This window comes from Megalops cyprinoides, chromosome 7 (genome assembly GCF_013368585.1).
Source record: "Megalops cyprinoides isolate fMegCyp1 chromosome 7, fMegCyp1.pri, whole genome shotgun sequence".
Taxonomy (NCBI): domain Eukaryota; kingdom Metazoa; phylum Chordata; class Actinopteri; order Elopiformes; family Megalopidae; genus Megalops; species Megalops cyprinoides.
The window spans coordinates 34,310,687-34,333,839 of NC_050589.1; the positions used below are offsets into that span (position 1 = coordinate 34,310,687).

The following is a 23,153-nucleotide window of genomic DNA, read 5'->3' on the forward strand; positions in this document are numbered from 1 at the left end:
GGTGACTGATCTAAATCTGGCAGAATAATTTAATAATCCAGGCTGCAGTTTCACACTATGACCATTAGAGGACGACACTTATGAGGTCTGATAAGGATTCACAAAGATGTGAGCAAATCTGTAAAAACACACCTTTGGACCCCTAGTGGTCATTGTGTGTAAACGTGCCCATTTGGGTTTCAGTTCATTTACAACTATGATGAAATGCCTGTGCAAACGCCCAGCACTTCAACTTTTAATGCATTCTAGATCCATATATGCTGTGTTACATGGGAAATAAGGAAAGAACCAAAGATACATGGGTAGAAGTATTGTTTAAAACAGGTTTTCATTATTTGTTGATTCTGACATTCACTTCATAATCTCAGGTTCCTTCTTACAGTTTTGCACTCTCAATCTCCCAATTTCCCACAGTGCATTCTTTTCTTGCAGACAGTGCACACATTTACAATTACTTTTTTTACAAGTTAAAACATTTTTTTTTTACTTAACATAGTTTCAAAAAGGACCCCTGGCCTTCCCTCTGCTTGACACACAAGGCCTCTCAAAACCTGGGTGGATTCAAACTGGCAAACCTTAGACACAAACAAGGAATTGTAAGTGTCCACTAATAGTAGCTGCTGGGAAAATAGAGCTGGTAGATTCCAGCCTGAAATGCAGCAGTAGGACACTGGTATATAGAAGACCTCTGAATTAAGCCAACTAATCATACATAGCAAAAGTCTGGATATGCTGTTACCTGGGGAACAAATGAATATAAGATAGCCAGTCCATAATGATTCTTTGACTATATCAGTCAGGGTCCCTAAATGGAAAATATTTTGTATTGTACAGTTCCAAACTTAATGTGAGTGCAGAGAGGGATGTTTGCTTTACGGTGGACTCCACTTAGTGCTGTTGTTGGCTTTGACAGGCGAATGGGTGTTACAGGCCGAATTCGGTGCACAATGGAAGACGTCTGGTTCAGGGGCTGGAGTGAGAGAGATGGATCAGGGTGTGACCGGAGGGGCAGGGCCTCTACATGTCATCCTTGTCCTTGGCGCCGTGCTTGAGGATGCGGGTGAACTCGGCGTAGTTGAAGTTGCCCTTCTTGTCGATGGGCGCCTCCCGGAAGAGCTCGTCCACCTCCTCGTCGGTGAAGCGGTCGCCCATGGTGGTCAGCAGCTCCCGAAGGTGGTCCTCGTGGATCACCCCTGCACATTCAGTTACCATATCAGTATCGCTGTTTGCTTAAAGACGCCTGGTGCCATTCTGTGATTGAATGCGCTGCAGTTTCAACATTCACTGTTTATTTGCATGCGGGATCAGAAAAACGTGGTGGAAGTCCTACTATTAAAATAAATCCAAAGGAATGTGGTTTGTTGGATCCAACGAGCATGCAGCAAATGGATTGCTCTTAAAGATTGAAGTGCTTAGTATGTTAACATAATCTCCTTTGGATTTTTTTTTACAGAACTGTTCTTTTTGACACAAGTAAAATTAAAATGCATAATGCACATATTTAATAACTTTGTTTTTACAGCAATTAAGGCAAAATGACTACTAGATAGCACTGAAATGTGTGAAGAAAACTTGAAATTCTGGCAATATGTATTTGTAGCGAAGGGTGAGAGTAGTTTGAGAGCAGGCTCTTTGGCGTCACGGTCAAAGTTGCATGTTTGGTACCCCGTAGACCCGGGTTCAAGGCCAGGCGGGGCGACTGCTCTCGCCATTCACTACAAATGGTGTTAGAAGTGGGATGGCTGGCTGCGAGGCCATCGGAAGCGTGCGGGACCCCAGAGATGGGTGAAGCACTGGTGAGTGGGGCACCCTGGGATGGGAGAAGTATGGCACGAGAATGCGTGAGGGATGCCATGGTGCGTGAAGCGCATGGGTGCGCTTCCCGAAGGGGAGGGTAGTGTGACAGAGTGCCGTCACTACGGTTGAGTATGCGATCTGACTGCCATACCAACGAGCCTGGCTCTTTGGCGTCGCGGTCAAAGTTGCATGTTTGGTACCCCGTAGACCCGGGTTCAAGGCCGGGCGGGGCGATTGCTCTTGCCCTTCGCTACAGTATTATATGTGCAATGTGTTTTATTGTATTTTATATAACAGGGTTCCTGACTCAATGTGGGTGCAAGTTCAAATACTGGGTGGCACACAGCTGTTCACCAGTGTAATCGAGTGCTTCAGGAAATGGCCATCTGTACAGTGAATGAAATGCAAAAATGCAAGCTGTATTAGATATCTAAATTATGTAACCTAATGTACTGTGCCATAGACTAGCATAAGACCCTGCCCCCTCCTCCATCACTGCCCCATACCGGATCCCTCCTCATCAAAGCAGGCGAAGGCGTTGCGGATGACATCCTCTGGGTCCGTGCCATTGAGCCGTTCTCCGAACATGGTGAGGAACATGGTGAAGTTGATTGGACCCGGTGCCTCGCTCATCATCCCCTCCAGGTAATCATCTGACGGGTTCTTACCTAAGGAACACCAGGGATTGCTGATCAACTGCGTACATCGCCACCAAGAGGCCCACTACTCCCTGACTGAAGCTAAGCTGACCCGCTGGCAGGTCGGCCCCAAAACCCAGGGCAGCTCCTCCATAGCCCTGCACTCCCTCTGCCAGCTCACCTTAAATAATACAGCCTTGAATCTTGAGCCTTCCCTCATTCAGAGACCATCTGTCAGCATGGAAGCAATATTGTCAGTATTCCTTCCTGGTCTGTCTAAGAAGTTTCACATTCTAAGTGATTTGTTGCATTGATGATTTCCAGTGATTCTGCTTTCATGCTAAAACATGTTTTTTTCGCATAGGCTTCCATAAAATTTGTGTCTGACTTAACTTAATGTCTTCTTGCAGCTGAGACCTGATTTAGCTTAATCCAGGTGTTTTTTCCATTATTGCATTAAAAACATGAATACATTCAAACATACATGCACACAGGGGGTGGTTGCAAAGTCCTAATCTAATTTTGTGTTAACATCTTTATTTCATCATAAAAGTATAGTATTAATTTCCAAGAATTAACTCCTCTTGGGTTACATCTGAAACTGGAAAAAAGATTAGGATTTTCTGACCACCCTGTGAATTACTGTCTTCGGACAGACAAAACCTATGCCCGCCTTGTCTGCCCTGAACACATTTACTGATATTGATGCCTACAGCGAGGTAAAACCTCAAGGGCCTGGTTGCTTTCTTAATTTAGCCTCCTGTTCAGGGCATGGAGTCTCACTCCCAGCTGCGCACCCCTCCCCGCATTCTCCCAGCTCACCCAGTGAGGCCAACATGTCATGGAGGTCCTCCTTGTCGATGAAGCCGTCGCGGTTCTGGTCGATCATGTTGAAGGCCTCCTTGAACTCCTGGATCTGGGACTGGTCGAACATGGCGAAGACGTTGGAAGTCGCCCTCTGAGGGCGCTTCTTGGTGGTCTTCCCCTTGGCGCGTTTGCTGGACATGGTGGCGACTGGCTGGGGAGACGGACGGCGACAGGACCTGGCGGTCAGGAGCAGCACAGGAAGGGCTGTGGCACGTGGGGCCTCTGAGTTTGAAAGCTGTGCTGGTTCTCAGACTTCGATGATACTGCATACTTCCAAATAACGTGCTTGGAATTCATGGAATGATTATGTGTAACTAAGAGAGGCTTCTTGGCAGGTGCTGCACTCCCTGAATATGTGGAAATATGTCATGCACTGATACAAGGCAGGCAACACGCATCCCTCAGGCGGTTTATGTATAAGGGTGTAGTCATTCACTACTGGTAAACACTGATGCAGTGGCTCCATCTACTGGAGAGCAGGTGCGTTGCATTCTGTAAATCCTAGCAGAGGTATGTGTCAATGTTCTCTGACCTGTGACTATACTTTCCCTCTTTGTCTTCCCTATAAAGAGAATCACCTATACCAGGTTGTTATGGGCTACCATTACAATAGGGAAAGAAATTTAAAAGAACTGCACTGGGAGTTCTGCAGTGACCTTGTGGACCTGATGTGGGCGAGCTTGGTACTGGTTGCTTTATGATCTTTATTTATGCATGAGAGCTACACTTGCTGATCAGGGATTGAATCTCCCATTCGCCATTACTCAGCGTCTTGCAGGGCTGAGCAGCGCCGCTCAGGTACCAAAGTAATTAGCCCCTTTTTTTACTCCCACCTTGGCATGTGTAACATCCAAGTTTAATTATTCACAATTAACAAGAGAGGGCAGGACAGAAATAAGTTCCCTAAAGCAAGGTCTGGAAGAAAATGGATACGGTTTAAATATTACCCATATGGGGTCTGTCCTGAATTTTTTACTCTTCAAACGGGTGGTTGTGAAACTGCAGTGAAACTCAGAGCTGAGGTGAAAGGACTATGTCCCGCTGCATTATCCTGTTATGGTTGTTCAGGGATGAATCACATGAAAGTAGACTGTAAATTGTTTTGTCTGTCAGGGCACATCAGTATATAACAGTTACCTGTTACAGAACACTGGGGATTAGAGGTGGAGGGATGATGGAGAACAGATGTAGTCTAAACCTCAGGGTCACAGCTGGCATTATCCCAGTAGGAGAAGTGCAATGACATGATAATAACTAGCACATTTATTTCAGAGGGGTACTAACCAACCCCCGTGGATGTCTGCTTCAGGGAGAACTGACGGACAACACATGGTGTGAGGACCTGCACATCGCCCTGTGGTCAGACATTTGCTTTACAACAACGCGCACCACTTTCCCTGGTAGTCATATCAGCAGCCGATGACTGCAAATTAAGGCTTAAACCAACATGAGCTCTTTTTCCTATCTTTGACTGCGTTCCTCTTGCCATTGGCAACACAAAGCTCCATTGACTCTCTGTATCTGCACCCCGCTGTAAGATAAATTTGACATCAATTTGAGCCGCACGTTGGTGACCACACCCCTATAAAGTCTTTATCTGTCCTGCCCATCCAAATTCCCTACCAACCCCCTCAGCACCAGCTCTCTCCACTCCCGTGTCCCATTTTGAGGACAGCAGGACCCAAGTACACCATGCAAAAATACCTCTAGCAATCAGCACCCTTGTTCTGTTGACAGGAGCTCCAAATCTTGACCCAGGACACATCCTAGTTCCTGGTCATTCAATCCAGCTAAGCACCTTTTATGGAAAAGTCATTGCATTTATATTCTTTTGAATCTAATGACTAGTATCATTTGGCTAACTTGCGTATATTTTTTAGGGCAATGCATAGCTATATTTTCTCATTATGTCCGGCGACAGATTTAAATCCTTTTTTTTGCTATAGCCATAACTGACATGCTATGCTTGTTACAGCTGGGGGTGTGTGATAGTAATAGGATCGGAGGTGACCGGCCCTGCTGGCATGCCGGCTGTTTGTTCCCTGAATTCCGGCCCGACGCAGAGAGAAGGAAGCAGAAAACAAAACACTGGCCAGCTCCTTTCAGAAGGGAGAAGGAGTTCAGAGCTATCTGTCATTTCACACAAAACTCTTTAACGCTGCAGAGAGATTGCTTTAATGGCCTTTTGTCTGGGGTGATGAAATGAGAAGGCCAATAAGTATCATGATAACATGAAAGAATCTATCGTATTCACAGAGGCTTTTCCTTATGCCAGCTCTCCGTCACAGTGATAATTTAGATGCTAGGTCACCGTTCTCAGGTCAGTTCGGTTCCAGTGGGGGAAAAAACGTCTCCTTTGTGTTCTTGAGAGGCAAATTAACGCAAATTAGTGTTTTTTTTAAACGGGAAAGGAAGCTCACAAAAATAGATAACCATTAATTTCTTGGATAAGTTTAGATTTTGTCCTAGACTTAACACAGACACAGACACAGACACTTTTCTATTCATGACAGTTCCACTTTGTGTTCATCATTTTGTTTTGTGCATGTATGTTTGCATGTATATCTCACATATATGTACATAAATATATGGTTAAGTGTTGAATGTTTTTGTGTGTGCTTGTGTATGTGCATGTGTGTCTGTGTGTGTGAATGTATACAGCAATTAGTTTCTTAAGTCACAGTAGTAAGTAATCCCTCTGCAATCGATCCCAAATCACTTGCTACTTTTACTCACACAACTAGTGACATGACCATTGAGCATACGTCTTCATAGCTAAGACCACACTGACTCCTTGCTACTGCAGTTCTGCTTACACAATCTTTCCCTAAACAACTGAGTTCAAAAAGCAATCAATTCAAAAGGATGCAGTTCAGTACAAGACCTAAATACATCAAAAGTCTCTTACTCTCACTGTGAGCTGCAGAGTTCCTCCCCCTCAGCAGAGCTGTAGCACGAACAAGATACACAGTGAGATCTCTCCTCTACCTCTCTGTTCCCATCTTTACCCTGGAGTCCTGCAACAGTGTGCCAGGATCCTCAGCGGAATTCCAGCCACCTCCCTGCCTGTTCAACCCGATCGCCTCGCAGTGGACTGAAAACCGAGCAAGAATTCAAAGCCCTTGACCACGCTGCAGGTCACACAAGGAAGAATAATCGAGGAATTCTCGATCTCACCTTAGTTTTCGGGAGGTGTTTAAGTCTGGAAACCCTCACGCCTTCGTCTTGTCTCACTTCCAAGGCAGAACAGTTATCTGAAAAGTTTGTTGGGAGAGTCCCAGCTTCATTCTCCCCACCCCCCTGTCTCCCTCCCAGCCAATGGGCTGTCAAGGCTCCCCTGACTGGAGCCCGCCCACCTCTGGGATTTATCCATACAAGGGAAAAGAATGTGCAGGCTGGAATGTGCCGCTGCCGCTACAATGGCCGTTAGGATACAGTAATCGGGGGTTGCGTTGTGCCTCCAGGAAGTACGATAGGCTGCCTTATTTAGGAAGGGAAAAAGGGTCTGCGTGTGTCTGTGTGGGTTTGTGTACTTGGGAAAGGAGGTCCGTTTCCTAACATGCTGTTTCTCTGCAGGCACAGGCCAGACAGCGTGGCTGGCAGGGCTGAGGACTCCTTAATAAGGCATCAGAGCCATCCTTTCCTCGAAGGAGCGCCTTCATTCATGCCACTGAGGACACCCGCTTCCTGTCATCAGTGGAACCAAACATTAATCATCATTAATCCTCTCTCTGCAGGAGTCTGGTCTGTGTCAGGCCATCTCTCATTTTTGGCTCAAGGACAGTATGACAGGTTCTCTTGCCCTTATCACTTCTGATCTCATAGTGAACATATATTATTGAGAAATCCTTTAAATCATTGCGACGAGATTGGTGAGAGGTTACTCATAACATTTTTACAGGCGTGGTTAATTTTACGCTCAATCTAACTTTAGGCACCTAGAAGTGAGGAATTTTTCGCTGGCTGCAACGCAGGTTTTAGTGTTTGAAATTACGGTGCCGTGGTAACCAGAATCATCCACATAAGGATGTTACAGACTTCTGTTTGACTGTGTTATACCTGAGCTCTTCAAAACAACCCAGCCGTCTTTATATCTGAGTACCATTCCGCTCTCTCTTCATTCCAACAGCAAAAGTGAAAAGAAGAACAGAGAGTGTGAGGGTCATTCTTGGCTGTTCCTTCTTCTGAACAATCTGTCAAAGTATGCCAGCAATGCTGGGAAGCAGAGTCTCTTTTCATTACAACATGCACAAGAAAGCTCGAGAAAGGAGGGGGGGGCATGTCTTTAGCTGCTTTGCTGAAGGACCTTGGGAAGATTCTTCATTAGGTTACAGAGGGCCATACCTTCTGGGCACTTTATCTCACAAAGCAGAGTCAAAACAAATAAATCCGATGGAGAAATGGCTTTGATATATATTGAAATGGCTTTGATATATATATGTGTATGTATGTATGTAGTGCCTTCTTTGTGCTTTTGGAACGCATGGTATCATTGCTTGCCCTTTATTGTCATTGCTTGCCCTTTATTGTCTGTCTGTAAGTGATTTGTAATTGCAACTATCTGCCACAAGAGGTCAGGAAAAAGTCAGAAAAAAGTCTTTGGATGTATGTTTTTTCATCTGGCAGACATTGTTATCAAGAGCAACTTACAATCCGTCACTGACCATTACTGATCCTGAAGTGTCATCAGCGTGTTGCAAACAGTTCTGTTCTGAAGTTCTGTTTCACAGACACTGATGGATACTGCATATATACATCCAGTCACTGTGAGAGAAGTCCAGAACAATCTTATTTTATTTCCCTGAAAGGTTTTCATGGTGAGCCAGATCCCTTAAAAACCAAGTGGACCTTGACAGTGATAATCAATGTCAAATACATGTATATTCGATATGAACACTCATTCGTATTTGTTTTTTTATGTCTTTGAATATAATTTCCTTCAGGCTTTTCAACACATGTGTGCCCAATTCTATGTGTGCACCATGAATCAGCATATATCGTGGACAATATTTTGATTCCACCACTGACATTCTTGAAATGTCCTATGATTGATGTTATGATTAAAAATGTCATCAGGACACCTTTGATTGACTGTGGGATATGGGGTCTCTTCATTGGATTAAAAATAAACTTCCCACCATATGTGGGACACTGCCACATTGGCTACTGTGATGACTGATCTTTCAGCCATAGTGTTATGTGACTGTGGCATCCACGGTGATAAGACTAAGGCTCTGGAATGTCATCACCTGAGGAAATGTTTACCGTAAAACAGAGCTCAGTGGAACCCATTCTGTTTGTATGTACAATACCAGAATCTCACATTGCACTATGCAGTCTAGTGTGCCCACAGCTGTGGGAAGTGTAAGATTGAGCCAGTATCTGTAAATGTGAAAAATCATTGTGTATATTTAAAATAATAGCATTGGCAACAGTATTATACAAAATTGGTACCTTAACCCAAGTTTTACTCATTTAATCATAAAACATTGAAAAATAGTAAGAATGGGTTAATGGGTTTGCTATTTCAGGGAAGCCCCTATATGAAAGTACACGGTAGAGCCGCCTCTTGGAATGCTGCTCTGCATATATTTCAACCTGCTCTTCCAGTACCAGCTTATTCCAGTAACTTCCTCCTTCGGCTCGCAGTGCTCTCAGAATGCGTCGTGGCACTGAGACGAGAAGCAGCATCATGTCTCTGTCGTCGTCGGACGGTCTCCTGGCCCGGGAGCTCAGCTGCCCCATCTGCATGCAGCTCTTCTCAGAGCCCGTCATGCTGCCCTGCGGCCACAACTACTGCCTCTCCTGCATCCAGCAGGCCATAGCCTCTGAGAAGGTCCCGCACTGCTGCCCCGAGTGTCGGGAGGAGTACGAGGGCGAGGAGGTACTGCAGAGGAACTTCAAGCTCTGCAACATCATCGAGGGATACAAGGCCACCACAGGGACAAGCAGGGACGAGGCGGAGGTGCTGTGTGACCAGTGCCTGGGGACGGGAACGCCGGCCGTCAAGACATGCCTGAAGTGCGAGATCTCCCTCTGCTCGCAGCACCTGCACCGGCACTCCCAGAAGGAGTCCTTCAAGAGCCACATGCTGGTGGAGCCCCTCTCCGACCCGGGCAGCACCAAGTGCCCGCTCCACTCCAAGGCCCTGGAATACTTCTGCGGCAGCGACCGGACCTTCCTCTGCGCATCCTGCTTCATCGAGGGCAGCCACCAGGACCACGACATCAAGACCTTCGCGTCGGCAGAGGCGGACATGCGGAAGATCCTTGAGTGCCACGAGAAGGCGGTCCGCAGCAAGCTGCACATGACCGACACCCTACTGCAGAGGGGCATCGGAGACGAGGGCATCTTCAAGGCCGCCAACGACAAGCTGGCCGCCAAGGCCATGGCGCTGCTGGGAAACATGGCCAACCTGGTGAATGGGTACCAGGCGCGGCTGAGCCAGCTGCTGGAGGAGGAGCAGAGGCAGCTGCAGGAGAGCTGGCAGAGCAGTCTGCGGCAGATGATAGGGCAGCAGGAGGCCCTGAGGGGGGCGCAGCAGGACCTCCTCTCCGCCCTGAAGGAGACGGACGAGTGCCGCTTCGTCCAGCACTTTGTGAAGATCGAGCCCCAGGCCAAGGAGGCCATCGCCAGCTCCGTGGCCGCACCGGTGCCACAGCCTCTGAACGTGAAGAGGCTGTGCGCCAACATGCGGACGGAGGACTTCAAGGCAGAGATGGGCCGCCTGCTGCAGGCCCTGCACACCCTTCTCAACCCGCTGGAGCTGACCTTCAACACCAACACCGCCCACCACAACCTGCTCCTCTCCAACGACCTGAGGACGGTGAAGTACAGCGCCAGCCGCCAGCCCCACCTGGACCACCCGGAGAGGTTCCTGACGGCGCCCCAGGTCCTCTGCTTGCAGGGCTTCTCTAGCGGCGAGCACGTCTGGGTGGTGGAGGTGGGCGAGAGCATGTGGTCCGTGGGCCTCTGCTACAAGAGCGTGCCTCGGCGAGGGGACCACAGCCGGCTGGGCCACAACCCTGTCTCCTGGCGTCTCCAGTGGAAGAACAAGAAGCTAACGGCCTGCCATGCGTCCTCCAACGTGGCACTGCCGGAGACCGTCCCGCCCGTCCGCATCGAGGTGGCGCTGGACTACGAGGGCGGCACACTCAGCCTCCACAGCACCATGGGCCCGCGCAAGCACCTGTACACCTTCAAGGCCAGCTTCCGGGAGCCCGTGTACCCGGCCTTCAGCATCCACTCCACCACCTCTGGCTCCTGGATCACCCTGAAGAGCTGAGCCAGTCTGCTCGTCTCCTGTGTGCTGTTAAGGAGCAAAGTGACCCAGTTCAGCGCTGAGCAATGAAGAGACCCAGCACTGCAAAGGGGAATGTGGGAAGCTGTATGTATTACTTGTATTACTTGCTGTTCATATTACGTGTAGTATTGCAATGTGTATTGGATTCTGTGATCTAGTGACTGTGATGTATGGTAGTGTGTGCACTTGGCTTCCCTTAGTTTCTAGACTGTCTTGTCAGGCTGCACAAGTTAACTTGCAGTAGTGCTTGTGTTATGCTCACACTCACTGATCTGGGAGTGTTGTTAGCCTGGTCTGACAGTGTTGCTCATTTAGCTTGAATGGATACACTTTTGTGCTGGAAGTTGCTCTGGACAAGAGTGTCTGCTAAATGTAGTGTAATGTAATGAGGCCTAGGGTGCTAAAACAGGTAAATGTGTTCCTCAGAAAGAGAGTCAGCAGCACACCTTTTATATTTTCAACTTATAAACATTTATCTACCACAGGTGCATAATAATATTTAAATTTGGGGAAAAAACTTCAATATATATCCTCAGCAAATTGAGGTATGGCTTTCACTTGCAGGGACCAGGACTTCAGTTCACAAACCTCTCATGGACAAGTTAATTTTATAGTTTTCTCTAGCCACAAGATATACCTTATTGCAGTGAACACTTGGAGCCTGGAGTAAAAACAGAGGCATGCTGGTATGCTAATAATAAGCCCCCCTTCATTACCGTTTTACCATGATACTACCTAGAAGAGAGTAAGATGCACACCATGGCACAGGTAGAGTGAAGGGGCATGTTCACAGGAAAAGCTGAATGTAAGGGAGGAACTAATGCAAAGCAGATGAAGATTTATATCAGTACTGTAGGAAGGATTATTAAGTGCCTAAATTCATCAGATTTTGACATGGAGAGCATTATGCAACAGGGATAGTTATTGTTATAAATAAACCACTTTTGTCTGAAACTGATTGTCACATATAGATTATTTCTTTTTAATATGTACTTTTGTAAATGGTAGACTTGTCTTAATCTACAAAATATAACTGGGGAGTTAAAATCACAAATGTTTTCTCAAGTACCAAAAAGTGCAGTGTACATAAATATGTTACATTCGACTGATGTGATTGAAATATTACCCTAACTGCAGGAAGCAAAAATGAGGACTGCAATTATGCATGCAGACCTTTGATAAACAATAAACATACTGGTTTACTGGACTACATTAACAGTTTCTGTGTCATTTTTTGTTTGTCAGTGTCCTGATTGCCATGCTTTCTCTGTAATGTGCTGTTACTTGTTGGTCTCATCTCTTCAAGATATATGTGTGATTACTGCACTGTGTGATGTGTGGGCAGAGATATGTGTGATTACTGCATTTTTTCTAAGTACTATGTAATTACCATGCTGTCAGCATAAGAGGTTCATCCTCCCAAGATAGTTGTTAATTGGTGGAAGATAGTAATAATATTTCAGTAACATGTCTACACACTTTTACTTTATTGCTAACTTATATTAATACACCTCTTCATTGTACAGGGAATGAACTCTGACCCTATAGTTTGAATAAACACTGAAATAGCTGGGGACTTTGATCTACATCTCTGTGTGTGATGCAATCAACCGCTCAACCGCTGCCGTTCTCAGCTCCACCACTTCCTTGTTCTGTCACTCTCTCCCTCTCGTCGTCTTGTGAGGGTGCTGTAAAGGCTGTGTTAGTAAAATGTCTCTCCCTCGCCCAAAACCTGAAGAGGAACCAAGTTGCCCTGCCCGTCCTGTGGCAGAGGAGCACGCCTGTCTGCCCTCTCCTGGTGGGGAAGTGGTCCTGCAGCAGTTCGGCCAGCAGGAGAGGGAAAGAGAGGCCCCGACGGGCAGGCCGCGGGGTGGAAGCGGGCCTCTGCTGTGCTGCGATCATTTCCTGGGGAGTGCTGCACCAGCTGCAGAGCTCTGTCTGAGCTGTGGCATCGCCATGTGCTCCCTTCACCGGCAGCTGCACGCGAGGAAGGAGGCTGGCGCAGGCGGCGCAGAGGCAGAGCCCACACTCCCTCGGCCGCAATGCCAGCGCGAGGAGCCAGGCACGAGCGTGCACAGGTCCGGGCTGGAGTCTCAGACAGCGGAGCTGAGGGCCAGGCTGCATCTTGCTGAGGAGCTGTCCCGCAGGGGGAGGGAGGAGGAGGCGGAGGTCAGGGCCGTGAACGCGCGCCTGCGAGAGAGGGTGGCGCAGCTGCTGGAGCAGATGGCCGCACAGGTGAGGGGCTACGGGGCCGCGGTGACAGAGCTCATCGAGGCGGACCTGCGGAGGAGCGAGGAGGCCCTGAGCGGCACAGTCTGCAGGGCTGAGGAGCTGCGGGGACTGCTCAGCGAAGCGTGCACCCAGGCCCACACCGTCCTGGCCGAGACGGACGAGGCCGCCTTCTCCCGGGGGCTCCGAAACATCCAGCCGCAGCTGACCCGACTGATGGCCGAGCCGCTGGGAGAGGCCGCCGATGTGCGCCTGAATACGAAGCACACATGCGCTGCGATAGAGAGGAGCAACGCGGCGCTGAGGGAAGGACTGGGTGCCTCCCAGCGAGCCCTGCGTGTGGTGCTGAACCCCTCGGAGGTCACCCTGGACCCCAACACGGTCCACCCCAACCTCGTCCTGTCAGAGGAGCTGAAGTCGGTCACCTTCAGCACGACAAAGCAGCCGTACCCCCAACATCGGGACAGGTTCAGCAGCTTCCTGCAGGCACTGAGCTCCCAGGGCTTCTCTGGCGGGCAGCACCGCTGGAGGGTGGAGACGGAGGACTGCCAGTGGCTGGTGGGCGTGTGCTACAGGGGGATGGCACGGGTAGGGGTGGGCAGCGCCCTGGAGAGTAGCCCCGGGTCCTGGTGCCTGATGTGGTGCGACAACCTGCTGAGGGCCTACGCCCAGGGCCGGGACACCCCATTGAAGAGGACCACCGCCCTCAGAGCGGTGGAAATTAGGCTGGACTACGAGGCGGGCAACCTGGCCTTCTACAGCACCGGCGGGAACCAGATCCACCTGCACACCTTTCAGACCTCGTTCACCGAACCCGTGCACCTGGCCTTGCGGATGATGTCTCGCCAGCCCAAGTCACGCATAGCCGTGTGTTCATAACTGGCCACGGGACAGAAGGGCCTGCATTGCCATTCTAACTCAATATATTTAATATTCATTTGAAAACACTGGTTTCCCTTCATACTGGTAGTGGAATAAACAAACTGAGTGTCTTTTAGCCATTACCCTGACTGAATAAAAACAAAAACAATATTCAGCAGGGGGTCATGAAAGAGTATATGCAATTTGGGTGTGTATGCAAATTGAAAAAAATTTCAGACAATAGAATGAGTAATGTGTAATTAAAGTGCAATTTAGTTCAGGTATGAGCAGGTGCGTGACCGAAAAGGCGTGGGCTCTGAGACTTGTTTTTCCATTGGCAGTGAACAGTGGCAACTGATCATTTGTTATGGTTTCCATATATTTGCTTTATGAGTCAGCATAAAGTGTAAATAGGCTTTCTTCAGTATGTTCAGGCACCTGGATCCCATTGGAAAGAGGTGTTGACCCATATTTTATATTAGGACGAATGACTCGGCATCTTGGTTTTTTTTTTTCTGTTGAAATTTTCTGTGGATGTGATAGTAAAGAAATAAAAACATTGGGTAATAAAACATCCTACTTTGTGTGTCCTATTTTTATGTGTAGCTAGCGGATACAGCTGCTCAGATCATTACATTATTGGAGCCGCATGAATCCAAACACAGGACGGGCTCCATTTTCTCCTCTTGGTGAAGAGGGTGGTTTGGATGAATTGGAACGGCTACTTTTCCTAGGCTGTGATATCTTTATGACCCTTATGCATAGCCATGACATGATAACAGGGCTATGCTGTGGTGTGGACAGGGCTGCTGTACTGTAGAGTATGTTGGGATGTAAGTGCGACTGTGCTGTGTGATCCCAACTGCAGAGGTATGTCTTAGATTGTGCAACTAAATAAGCACTTTTCTACTGACAGCATCAACATCTATAGCCACAGGGGCTGCCTCTTCTGGTTGGGGAACTCCACATTCGTCTTCCCGGTAACTGTCAATGGGTTTAAGCTTAGTGTTACTGGAATATACTGTACATCATACTTTAGGGTATTTGCGCTGAATCTATAACAGTGACACATCTGGGCTTACAACTGAGCACGGCCGGGAAGGAGATGTTTCTCTGCAGGTGTCTCGTTCGGCTGCCCTCTCATGCTGTGGCCAGGAAGAGACTGCGCAATCACACTGCCATCCTGTCCCTGATCAACTTACGGCAGACCCCAGGCAGTGCCACGCTGTGTGATGGCATTGTTAATGGCCTCTGTTAAGCCTCAGCTTCCCTTTTTTAGTCATGCAATTAACTAATCGTATTGTTGCCAAAGTGCAACAGGAGATTTTGCTATAATTGACCTATTTTAAATCTCACATAGGGCTGTATAATGAACAAAATCTGTAGTTTAACTTTTCAATTATTCAACAACATGTACCTAGCAATCAATGAGAAAGTAATTCAGAATTCTCTGGAACGTCAACAAGTATGTGAGATATGAAATGAAAGGATGAATGTGTTCAGTCTGACATACTAAGCACTCACAAGACAGATTGGCCCTGACAATGCAAATTGATAAAATCTTGCTACATCCAACCAAACCCGTTTCATGGAATTGCCATAGAACCACAACAGGTAAATGACCTTCCCACCAAATTTTCTTTTATTGATGCTGCGGACGACACCACAAAACACAATGAACAAGATTTATTTCAACCTGTGATGTTTCCTCTGTCTTGTCTCTGACCCGCTCATGGCCATCTCTCTGGAGGAAGGACGTACATGTGCACACGTGTCTCTTGTTTGACTGCTATGCAGACGTGACCACATTCCTCCTCGTCACTGCATTTGCACTGAACCCCTCCATCACATTCCTCTGTCTTTTTTTGAGTTCTTGGAAAATATTTACCACCTGTTTGGTTTGTGCATGCAGGTGAATGTATTCTCTTTACCCATTTCCCCCTGTGACAGCTTGGAAATAACAGCTCTGCTGTTGCATTAGCATGAAGACTCATTGCAGTTTTGAACTTGGCTCGGGCTGGATCACATGGCATTCTGAAATATGTTAGCCCTCAAGATTATTTTTACTTTTGTGCTTGTTTTCTGAAAGCAATGACAGAGGGCTTTTTCTACCCCCAAGGCTAAATGAAGACATGTCAGAGTATACAGGGAAGTGGAAAAACACAGGTGCTCAAAAGGCAAAGTACATATAAAAGTCTACAGGAGTAGCACAAAATTGCAAAGAATTACTTTGAATAGGAAGCACGCGTAATTTTGTCCACATAAGGAACTTGGTGACTTGGTTTGTACCGACACTCATGTGTATGAAAGGCCTTCAGTCTCCATCAGCCAGCAAAAAGTGACTGTGGAAAAGCATGTGAATTGAATCTTGAGCCCATACAGTGACTTCAGTGGACTGAAATGTCTGCTAAAGAAAAAGCCGAGCACTCAGAGTACATATGATTAAGTGAAGTTACATAAACCAAAGAAATAACACAAAAAACAATATTTTCAATATGTGCATGCAATCATGTGTCATTCTATTTCAGTCATGTTTTCAATGAGGATGTACTGCAAAGGTAATATGTCAGCTGTTACCGTCATGCTGTGAGATGTGGAAAAGAGGTGTCACAATGCATCACAAAAAAAAAAAAATATATGGAAACAGTACGGAACATGCTCTGGGCTACTGCTGCCGTGAGAGCTTAAAAAATGGATACTGATCCTGAATCAGTGCTTGGTTACAGAATCTGTCTGCACTTTGCAGCACAGGGTTAAGGTGCACATGCTCTGGGAGTGCACACCCTGCACAGCTGAAATGAACAGCATTCTTGTGACTACGATGTCACTCTGTCATCTTAATGACTTCTGGTAAATGTCTGAAAGGTGTGCATTGACTGATGATGATCTGAACCAGGAAAAGTGCAAGCCTTACTGTCACTGACACGTAACCCTGCTCATGTCTAAGACAAAACTGAAACAAGGCATCCGCAAGCCACTGTACAGAGAATACATGCTGATGGCTGTCACTTCTTTTTAGAGTCAGTCCGGTCCAGTCATTTACAGATCTGAGATCAGTGAACTGGAGGCCTTCTATAACGAGCTGTTCGATGGTAGACCCACGGGGTGGGTGGCATAAACCACATTGTTAACTGCTGGAGGACCATCAATGACTAGAGGAAAGTCTCTCAGGGAAATGCGAGAGGGTGTGACAAATCCACTAGTGATGAATGACTCCTATAGAGAGCCTTCAGTTTTTGAGCAGACCCTTAAAATATGACCCATGATATCAATAGCTTGCTAAAGTGCCTGTTTCTGAGCATGAAGACTGCAAAGGCGAGATGCATAAAAGCAAGCACTGCAATGTGAGTACTACTATGGGCCCTTCTGATAGCTGCCTTTAGGAGTCTGTCCAACCACTACCTCGCCTCAAAATACCTTTTCTGTAAAGTCATCGGGAGGGGTTTACATTAGGCTAAGGCTGCTTTCCTTATGCTTCTTTCATTTGCATGCAAACACTTCATTCAAGCTGTGAGACACCTCAGAATGAAGTATCCTTATTAGGGACCTCACACTTCTTTCAGCATTCTACTATCCAGCAGCCAACAAAACCCCAAACAATTGCACATGATGCTGTGCTCAGGGTGTGAATCAGGGGGTCAGTATTTTTTAAGCACACTGTGCAGATACTGCATAGATTCACTGGATTCTCATATTGTTGGGATGGCTCATCATTGTAATTTAGTGAGCCCACCGTATTGCTAATATACATACATGATACATACATACATATGATATACATACATAAATACCAATTTGTATATAAGTGACCTCCATACACATACACACACACACACACACACACACACACATGCACACACACACACACACACACAGACACACATAATGAAGCTCAATAGCCTGCATCCTTAAGACCTGCTGCACAGCCAGAGTGTGGCACTATGGATCATAGTGCGTCAAACATTCCAACAACCGACATTGTTCCAGCCTTTCAGTATTTAAATTTTGAATTCCATTTAAGACGTCTCCATCTTGTGGTATATCTCGGTACTACAGTAGGATGAGGAACTGTACTGTACGTCTGTGTCTCTGATGTCACTCGAATAGATGGTGTAAAACAGATTGCGTAATGAAATAAAACGTTGCACTTTAGATACATGTTTTTGATCTCTAAAATTGCAATTTCAAAAAAATAAATAAAAATAAAATAGGTTTACATTTAATGTTTTTGATTTTTTTTTTTTGGTGCCGTGCGTGGAGATTAAGTAGAATTGTCAAGCAGATAAAGTGACGCACGCCGCTGGACTACATCTCCCAGTTGCCCTCTTGGTCGCATCCGCCACATTATACAATTCAATTGGGTTATAGCATTTTGTCCGCCTATGCGCTTTGAGCGTACTGTCTTCTCCTCCAAATTGACTGACATTTCATGCATACAGTGACGCGTTTCAACGACTGGCTGAAAGCGGGATACGTTATCAATTGACAGAGAAAAGACCAGTTTTTTCGTTCCCTCCAGCTGGCTATTTTGCAAATTCAGATAGTTTTATTGGTGACATAGGGTTACGGTTGCGGACGGGATGGGGAGCACAGAGAGCTCGACCAGGAAAGTCTCTTTCGGTCTTGATGAGGACGACAGAGTCCGGGTGCTACATGGAGTGAAGGTAGCTGGCTAGCAAGTTAGCTATCAAGCCGGGAGCAGAGTTTTGCTAAGTTGAACCCATCATAGCTGCAGCAGCTATGCATGCTTGCTTGGTAGCTAGTTTGCTTGCTTGCTATGTGTTTCTGTTTTGCTTTTTGAGCGTGTTCATGGTGATGTGCTTTTTTCTTTAGGTAGGTAGCTAGATAAATGATAATAACGGGGGTGTTCTGCTGCCTCGCTACAGACAGTGTATGAGTAATATTTCCATGACCTCACGTGAACTGGGCGAGGTATGGCAGACGCTGCGTTATTGCAGCTGAGCTATATATCTCGCTGCTTGGCGAACGCGATGTTCGTAGTAGAAATTGCTCGGTAGCGTTTCTGTATTTTACATTTATCATAAGACTACAAGGCCCATGTAGCTCGCCGTTGAGCGGCTTACCAGAGGACGTCACATGGCAAATGATGACAGCTTTGCTGGCTGTCGACATTTCTACTAGACTGTACACTGTCCACCAGCGTGCTCTCACTGCCAATTATGTGTTAGCAAAATACGCTTTATTAGTGCTATATTACTACTGCTATATTACCGTTCGCATATAATATCCAGCTGCATGGATGTGGATATGATTTATAACGCTCACTTGCGAGAGGAAACAAATCTCGCGCCCCAACCTGTCAGTCAGCACGTGCACTGAAGTCTTGCAGTTGCCGACGCCCTCGGGCTTTTCCTCATTCGCTCGGCTGGTTTGATATATCAGCTATTATTTAGTTACATTACTTATTTTTAGCTTAATACGTCATTTAAATAGGGTGCTTTTGCAGTTTGTGGCATGGACCATTGACATCGAACGCGTGGAGTTTTGGGGGAATGGGTAACTGACAAACTTGAACTGTTTAACAATATATAGTTTAACATCAAATGGAACCTTCTTAAGTACTCACTGCTTATGACTTCACTTTGCTGGGGGCAATATTTAATGAACGGCGTGTGACGTCACATTATATGGTACTGGGTTGCTCTTCTGTTCAGGATAGGCTGTTGAGGAATTGTCTCTGAATAAAAAAAAAAAACTATTCTCTGTCCTTGTTTGTTATCGCTGAGCCAGTGTGTATCCTTATTATATATTCCAGCAGTCACTGGACCTCAACGTATCACCAAGCATTTTCTCCAACCGATCCAACCGCATCTGCGTCGGATCGTCACAGAGTTCTATAACCGGTGGCAGCGGGTGAGCTGGAAACAGGGGAAGCCCGAACATCACCTTTAAATCTATCATTACTTTCAACCTGTTCCCCTTTATCCTCCTTGATTAACAATAAAACAAATAATTCACAGAATAATTGACACCAATCGCGTGAATAAAGTAAATGATTATGCTCGCGAAACAGCGCAGATTGTCCGTAGTTTGTGTGCTTGCGAAAGCTGCAGTGTGAGATTTTTTAATTAACAAGGATGGCGTTTATCGATTTAAATTACATTAAATGCTCATGACACATCAAAGCTTTTGTGAGGTCTCTGTTCTAAGCGTTATTGTTCATTGCACTCAACCTAACCTAAAAGTTTATTCTCAGTAATTTAAATCGCTTTAACTAAATTTAGCTCCGTTTTGTCATTTGAATTTTGTAACACAAGAAAGCTATAATGTGAAACATTTAAGAGAAAGATTTGGGATTACTTGCCACTAAATTATTCAAATTGCCATCCTTGTTAATTAATCTCATGTTGTAGCTTTCGCAATAGCACACACATTTTAGACAATCTGCGGAGATTCGCGAGCATAACGATTTATTCTAATTACGGGCTTGGTGTCAATTATTCTGTGAATTATTTGTTTTATTGTTAATCAAGGAGGATAAAGGGGAATAGGTTGAAAGTAATGATAGATTTAAAGGTGATGTTCGGGCCTCCCCTGTTTCCAGCTCACCCGCCGCCACTGTCTGTAACCATTCTTGGTAAAATGAACAGACATCACAAGTTAGGAAAGTAAAAAAAAAAAAAAACAATAAAACATATATCATCCCAAAGTATACATAGCTTCAAACTTATAATATAAGATGTAACATACTCAAGGGAATGTAATAGAAACGTAAATGTGTGTATTCTATACATGGGGCCATTATTTCATTGCCAAGTTTATTAATGTAAAGTCATTATAAATACAAAGGACTATGTGTGTGAACTGTAACATCTGAATAGCTGTAGAGCATGGCTGCCATCCGGGAGGCTGTGGAGCTCTAAGCTTTTAACGCGCAACGAAATAAGTATTTAGCAGCACGTAATTAAAATCATTTGAGGCGGGTCAGTACGTTTTTGACTCATCATCATTCGTGGAAATGTTTTGACAGAAGGAGTGTATGACTATTCTATTTTTTTATTGAGATGTGCATATGCCACTTCCACAATAATTTGTATCAGTGTCTTTCTAGTCGCTCATAAAGTGGAAGCCGTTATCATAAAACTTGCATTTGCCTGAACTTTGCAAATGGTTAAATACCTGACATTATTGTAGTACTCAGGTGGAGGCAGAAGGTACACTTGGCACAGGAGCTAAGGCCACCCGGCCTGCCTCCCTGAATCCTTAAGTGACTGGTTAATGCTAATACTGTGACATGGGAGATGAACAAATCCTCTACCTGTTTAGTGTAGAAGCCCAAATCAGGAGAGTTCAAGAAAAGTCAGCTACTTTAGTTGTGTCCAAATTAATCTAGGACCACAATTAGAGCTAACATGGACTGTGACTTAAGTGCATGATGGTGACACACCCAGCTGGAGGTGACCTGGGTCATGCTGGCAGAAAGAACGGGGATTGTGGTTTGTGATTGACAGATGTCACTAACCCCCCCCCCCCCCCCCCCCCCCTTTGTTCCCCTGTCTCTGCGTTCAGCTCTCTGAAGATGTTCTCCAAAGGATGCGGGGCGTGGCACCTGAGACGGACTTCACACCACCACCTGCCACCACACCCAAAGAGGAGCCTGGTACAACGCCCACAACTCGTCTCTCTCATTCCCTCATTTTCACTTTGATTCACTCCATCTCAATATGATTTATGTATTTGCTGATTTGTTAATTGGTTTTATCCCATGCACTTCCCACAATGCATTGCACTAAATTCACTCAAATGGACAGAGGGGGACACAAATGCAAACACCTGCTGTGATTTATTATTTACAAAAAAGAAAAAAATAAATGAATACTTGTCAAGCATATTTTGGCTCAGTATGTAATTATAAGCAGCTATTAAGAGCAATTGACATTTTAGAGAAAAGATAAAAATGGCATACTCATGAGACTTTGACACCTCTGTGTACCACATATGAAATATATAGCAAGACAGACTGATGATATAACAGGGTCAGCTCTCTGTGTACTGGAGAGTGATGCTGGCTGCTGTTGCAGGCCCGCCACCCCGGACCCCAGACCCGCGGCCCACTGCAGCTGAGATTCAGGAGGAGCTGCGCAGGAGGTGGGTCTCTCTGGGTGTGTCTGGGGGAGGTTGGCAGCAAAATAACTGTGGATGATGACTGCTTTTGATTAAAGGTGCACCGTCTCTGAATACGTACAGAAATTGGATTGCGGTTATGACATTTTAATTGTTTAATTGTTAATTGTTGAACTATTGTTTTAAAGTTTTAATGTAATTGTCAGAAAAAATCATCATGTTGATTAACCTCACACAATGACTGGAAAGTGCTGGTACTTGTAAGATAAGGTTTTTTCAAGTAATCCAAATCTGGGTTTTTGAGTGAATGTGAGCCTAAATTATTTTTTGCAGTGGTCTTTTTTCCCACATGTAGCTGTTTCACTGAGGTGATAAATTGGTTTCAGCAGTTTCGGGCTCGTGTGGTCTTTATCTGTCTTAACACTGCAAGGGTCAACCCCAGCAGAATAACAAGAGAGACTTACAAATTGGCTCCCCCTGGTTGTGGAAATTGTTTTTGAATGTAGCTGACACCTTGAGGCCAGTGTTGGGATTGCATGGTGGATATGGGACTGACGTGAAGTGACAAATAGGTCAGGAATGCAAGCTCAGATTATTGTTTAACAGGGGCCCTCCGTTTGGAAAAGCAATAATAGAGGTTTTGTGAAGCTTTAGTTCCTGACTACAATTTCTGTTTTTTGTTTATGTGTATTACCTGTTACAATATGAAAAAAAATGTTGGTCTGTCAGCTGGCCTAAATCTAAACCTAAATATCCCTGGATTTAGTTATTGTGTCAAAGCAATAAAAAGGACTTTGGGAACTATAAAAGAAAACATGCTAAGTATAAATAAAAAATTGTTATGTCAATTAATGCATACATTAAAATTCAGTGCACCATATGTGCGTAGTGTGTTGTCAGTCGTCTTCGTATATGTTGGGAAGATGGTCACTGTTGTGTTTATAAGATGCAGCGCGCAGTCTGTGATGAGAGTAGCCTCTAATGTGTGTAGACTGGCCAGTATTGTGTCTATGTTGAGTCTGTATGTAGTGAGAGTGTAAAAATATGTCTGTAGTGACAACGGTCAGCAGTGTGTCTGTAGCAAGAGTGGTCACTAATATGTATGTTGTGACAATGGTCAGTAGTGTGTCTGTATGTAGTCACAGTGGTCAGTGGTGTGTATGTAGTTAGACTGGTGAGTAGTATGACTATAGTGACAGCAGTCAGTAGTGTGTCAGTAATGATGGCATTCAGCAGAGTGTTTAATGACGGCAGTCAGCGGTGTGTCTGTAATGACAGTGGCTAGCAGTGTGTCTGTAATGAGAGTGTTGAGCAGTGTGTCTGTAATGAGAACGGTCAGTAATGTGTCTGTAATGACGGTAGTCAGCAGTGTG

The 23,153-nt window shown here is 45.7% G+C and overlaps 4 protein-coding genes across 6 annotated transcripts in view; 3 read left to right on the forward strand and 1 right to left on the reverse strand.

Moving 5' to 3' along the window:
- Window positions 1–298: 298 nt before the first annotated feature.
- On the reverse strand, window positions 299–6,584 carry LOC118780472 (myosin regulatory light polypeptide 9-like). Of its 2 annotated transcripts, none has more exons than XM_036532969.1 (4): window positions 6,480–6,584; window positions 3,258–3,453; window positions 2,304–2,465; window positions 299–1,193 (listed from the first exon to the last, which is right to left on the reverse strand). In XM_036532969.1, exons 2-4 carry the CDS (start codon window positions 3,439–3,441, stop codon window positions 1,018–1,020), a joined length of 522 nt encoding a protein of 173 aa, XP_036388862.1. In that variant the 5' UTR covers window positions 3,442–3,453; window positions 6,480–6,584; the 3' UTR covers window positions 299–1,017. The 2 variants fall into 2 exon arrangements, with proteins under 2 accessions (XP_036388862.1, XP_036388861.1); XM_036532968.1 differs by having other exon boundaries at window positions 3,258–3,449; window positions 6,480–6,544.
- A 2,395-nt stretch (window positions 6,585–8,979) lies between these two features.
- LOC118781259 (E3 ubiquitin/ISG15 ligase TRIM25-like) lies at window positions 8,980–10,657 on the forward strand. Its single transcript, XM_036534212.1, has one exon. It carries the CDS (start codon window positions 8,995–8,997, stop codon window positions 10,585–10,587), a length of 1,593 nt encoding a protein of 530 aa, XP_036390105.1. The 5' UTR covers window positions 8,980–8,994; the 3' UTR covers window positions 10,588–10,657.
- Window positions 10,658–12,315: 1,658 nt separating this feature from the next.
- On the forward strand, window positions 12,316–13,713 carry LOC118780839 (tripartite motif-containing protein 14-like). Its single transcript, XM_036533556.1, has one exon. It carries the CDS (start codon window positions 12,316–12,318, stop codon window positions 13,711–13,713), a length of 1,398 nt encoding a protein of 465 aa, XP_036389449.1.
- Window positions 13,714–18,084: 4,371 nt separating this feature from the next.
- The window catches only part of chchd6a (coiled-coil-helix-coiled-coil-helix domain containing 6a), a 68,219-nt gene continuing 63,150 nt past the window's right edge, over window positions 18,085–23,153 (forward strand). For both annotated transcript variants that reach the window (XM_036533945.1, XM_036533946.1), the window contains exons 1-3: window positions 18,085–18,359; window positions 21,226–21,316; window positions 21,738–21,804. In XM_036533945.1, coding sequence (XP_036389838.1) covers window positions 18,276–18,359; window positions 21,226–21,316; window positions 21,738–21,804 — 242 coding nt within the window. In that variant the 5' untranslated portion in view covers window positions 18,085–18,275. The remainder of the gene's footprint in view (window positions 18,360–21,225; window positions 21,317–21,737; window positions 21,805–23,153) is intronic.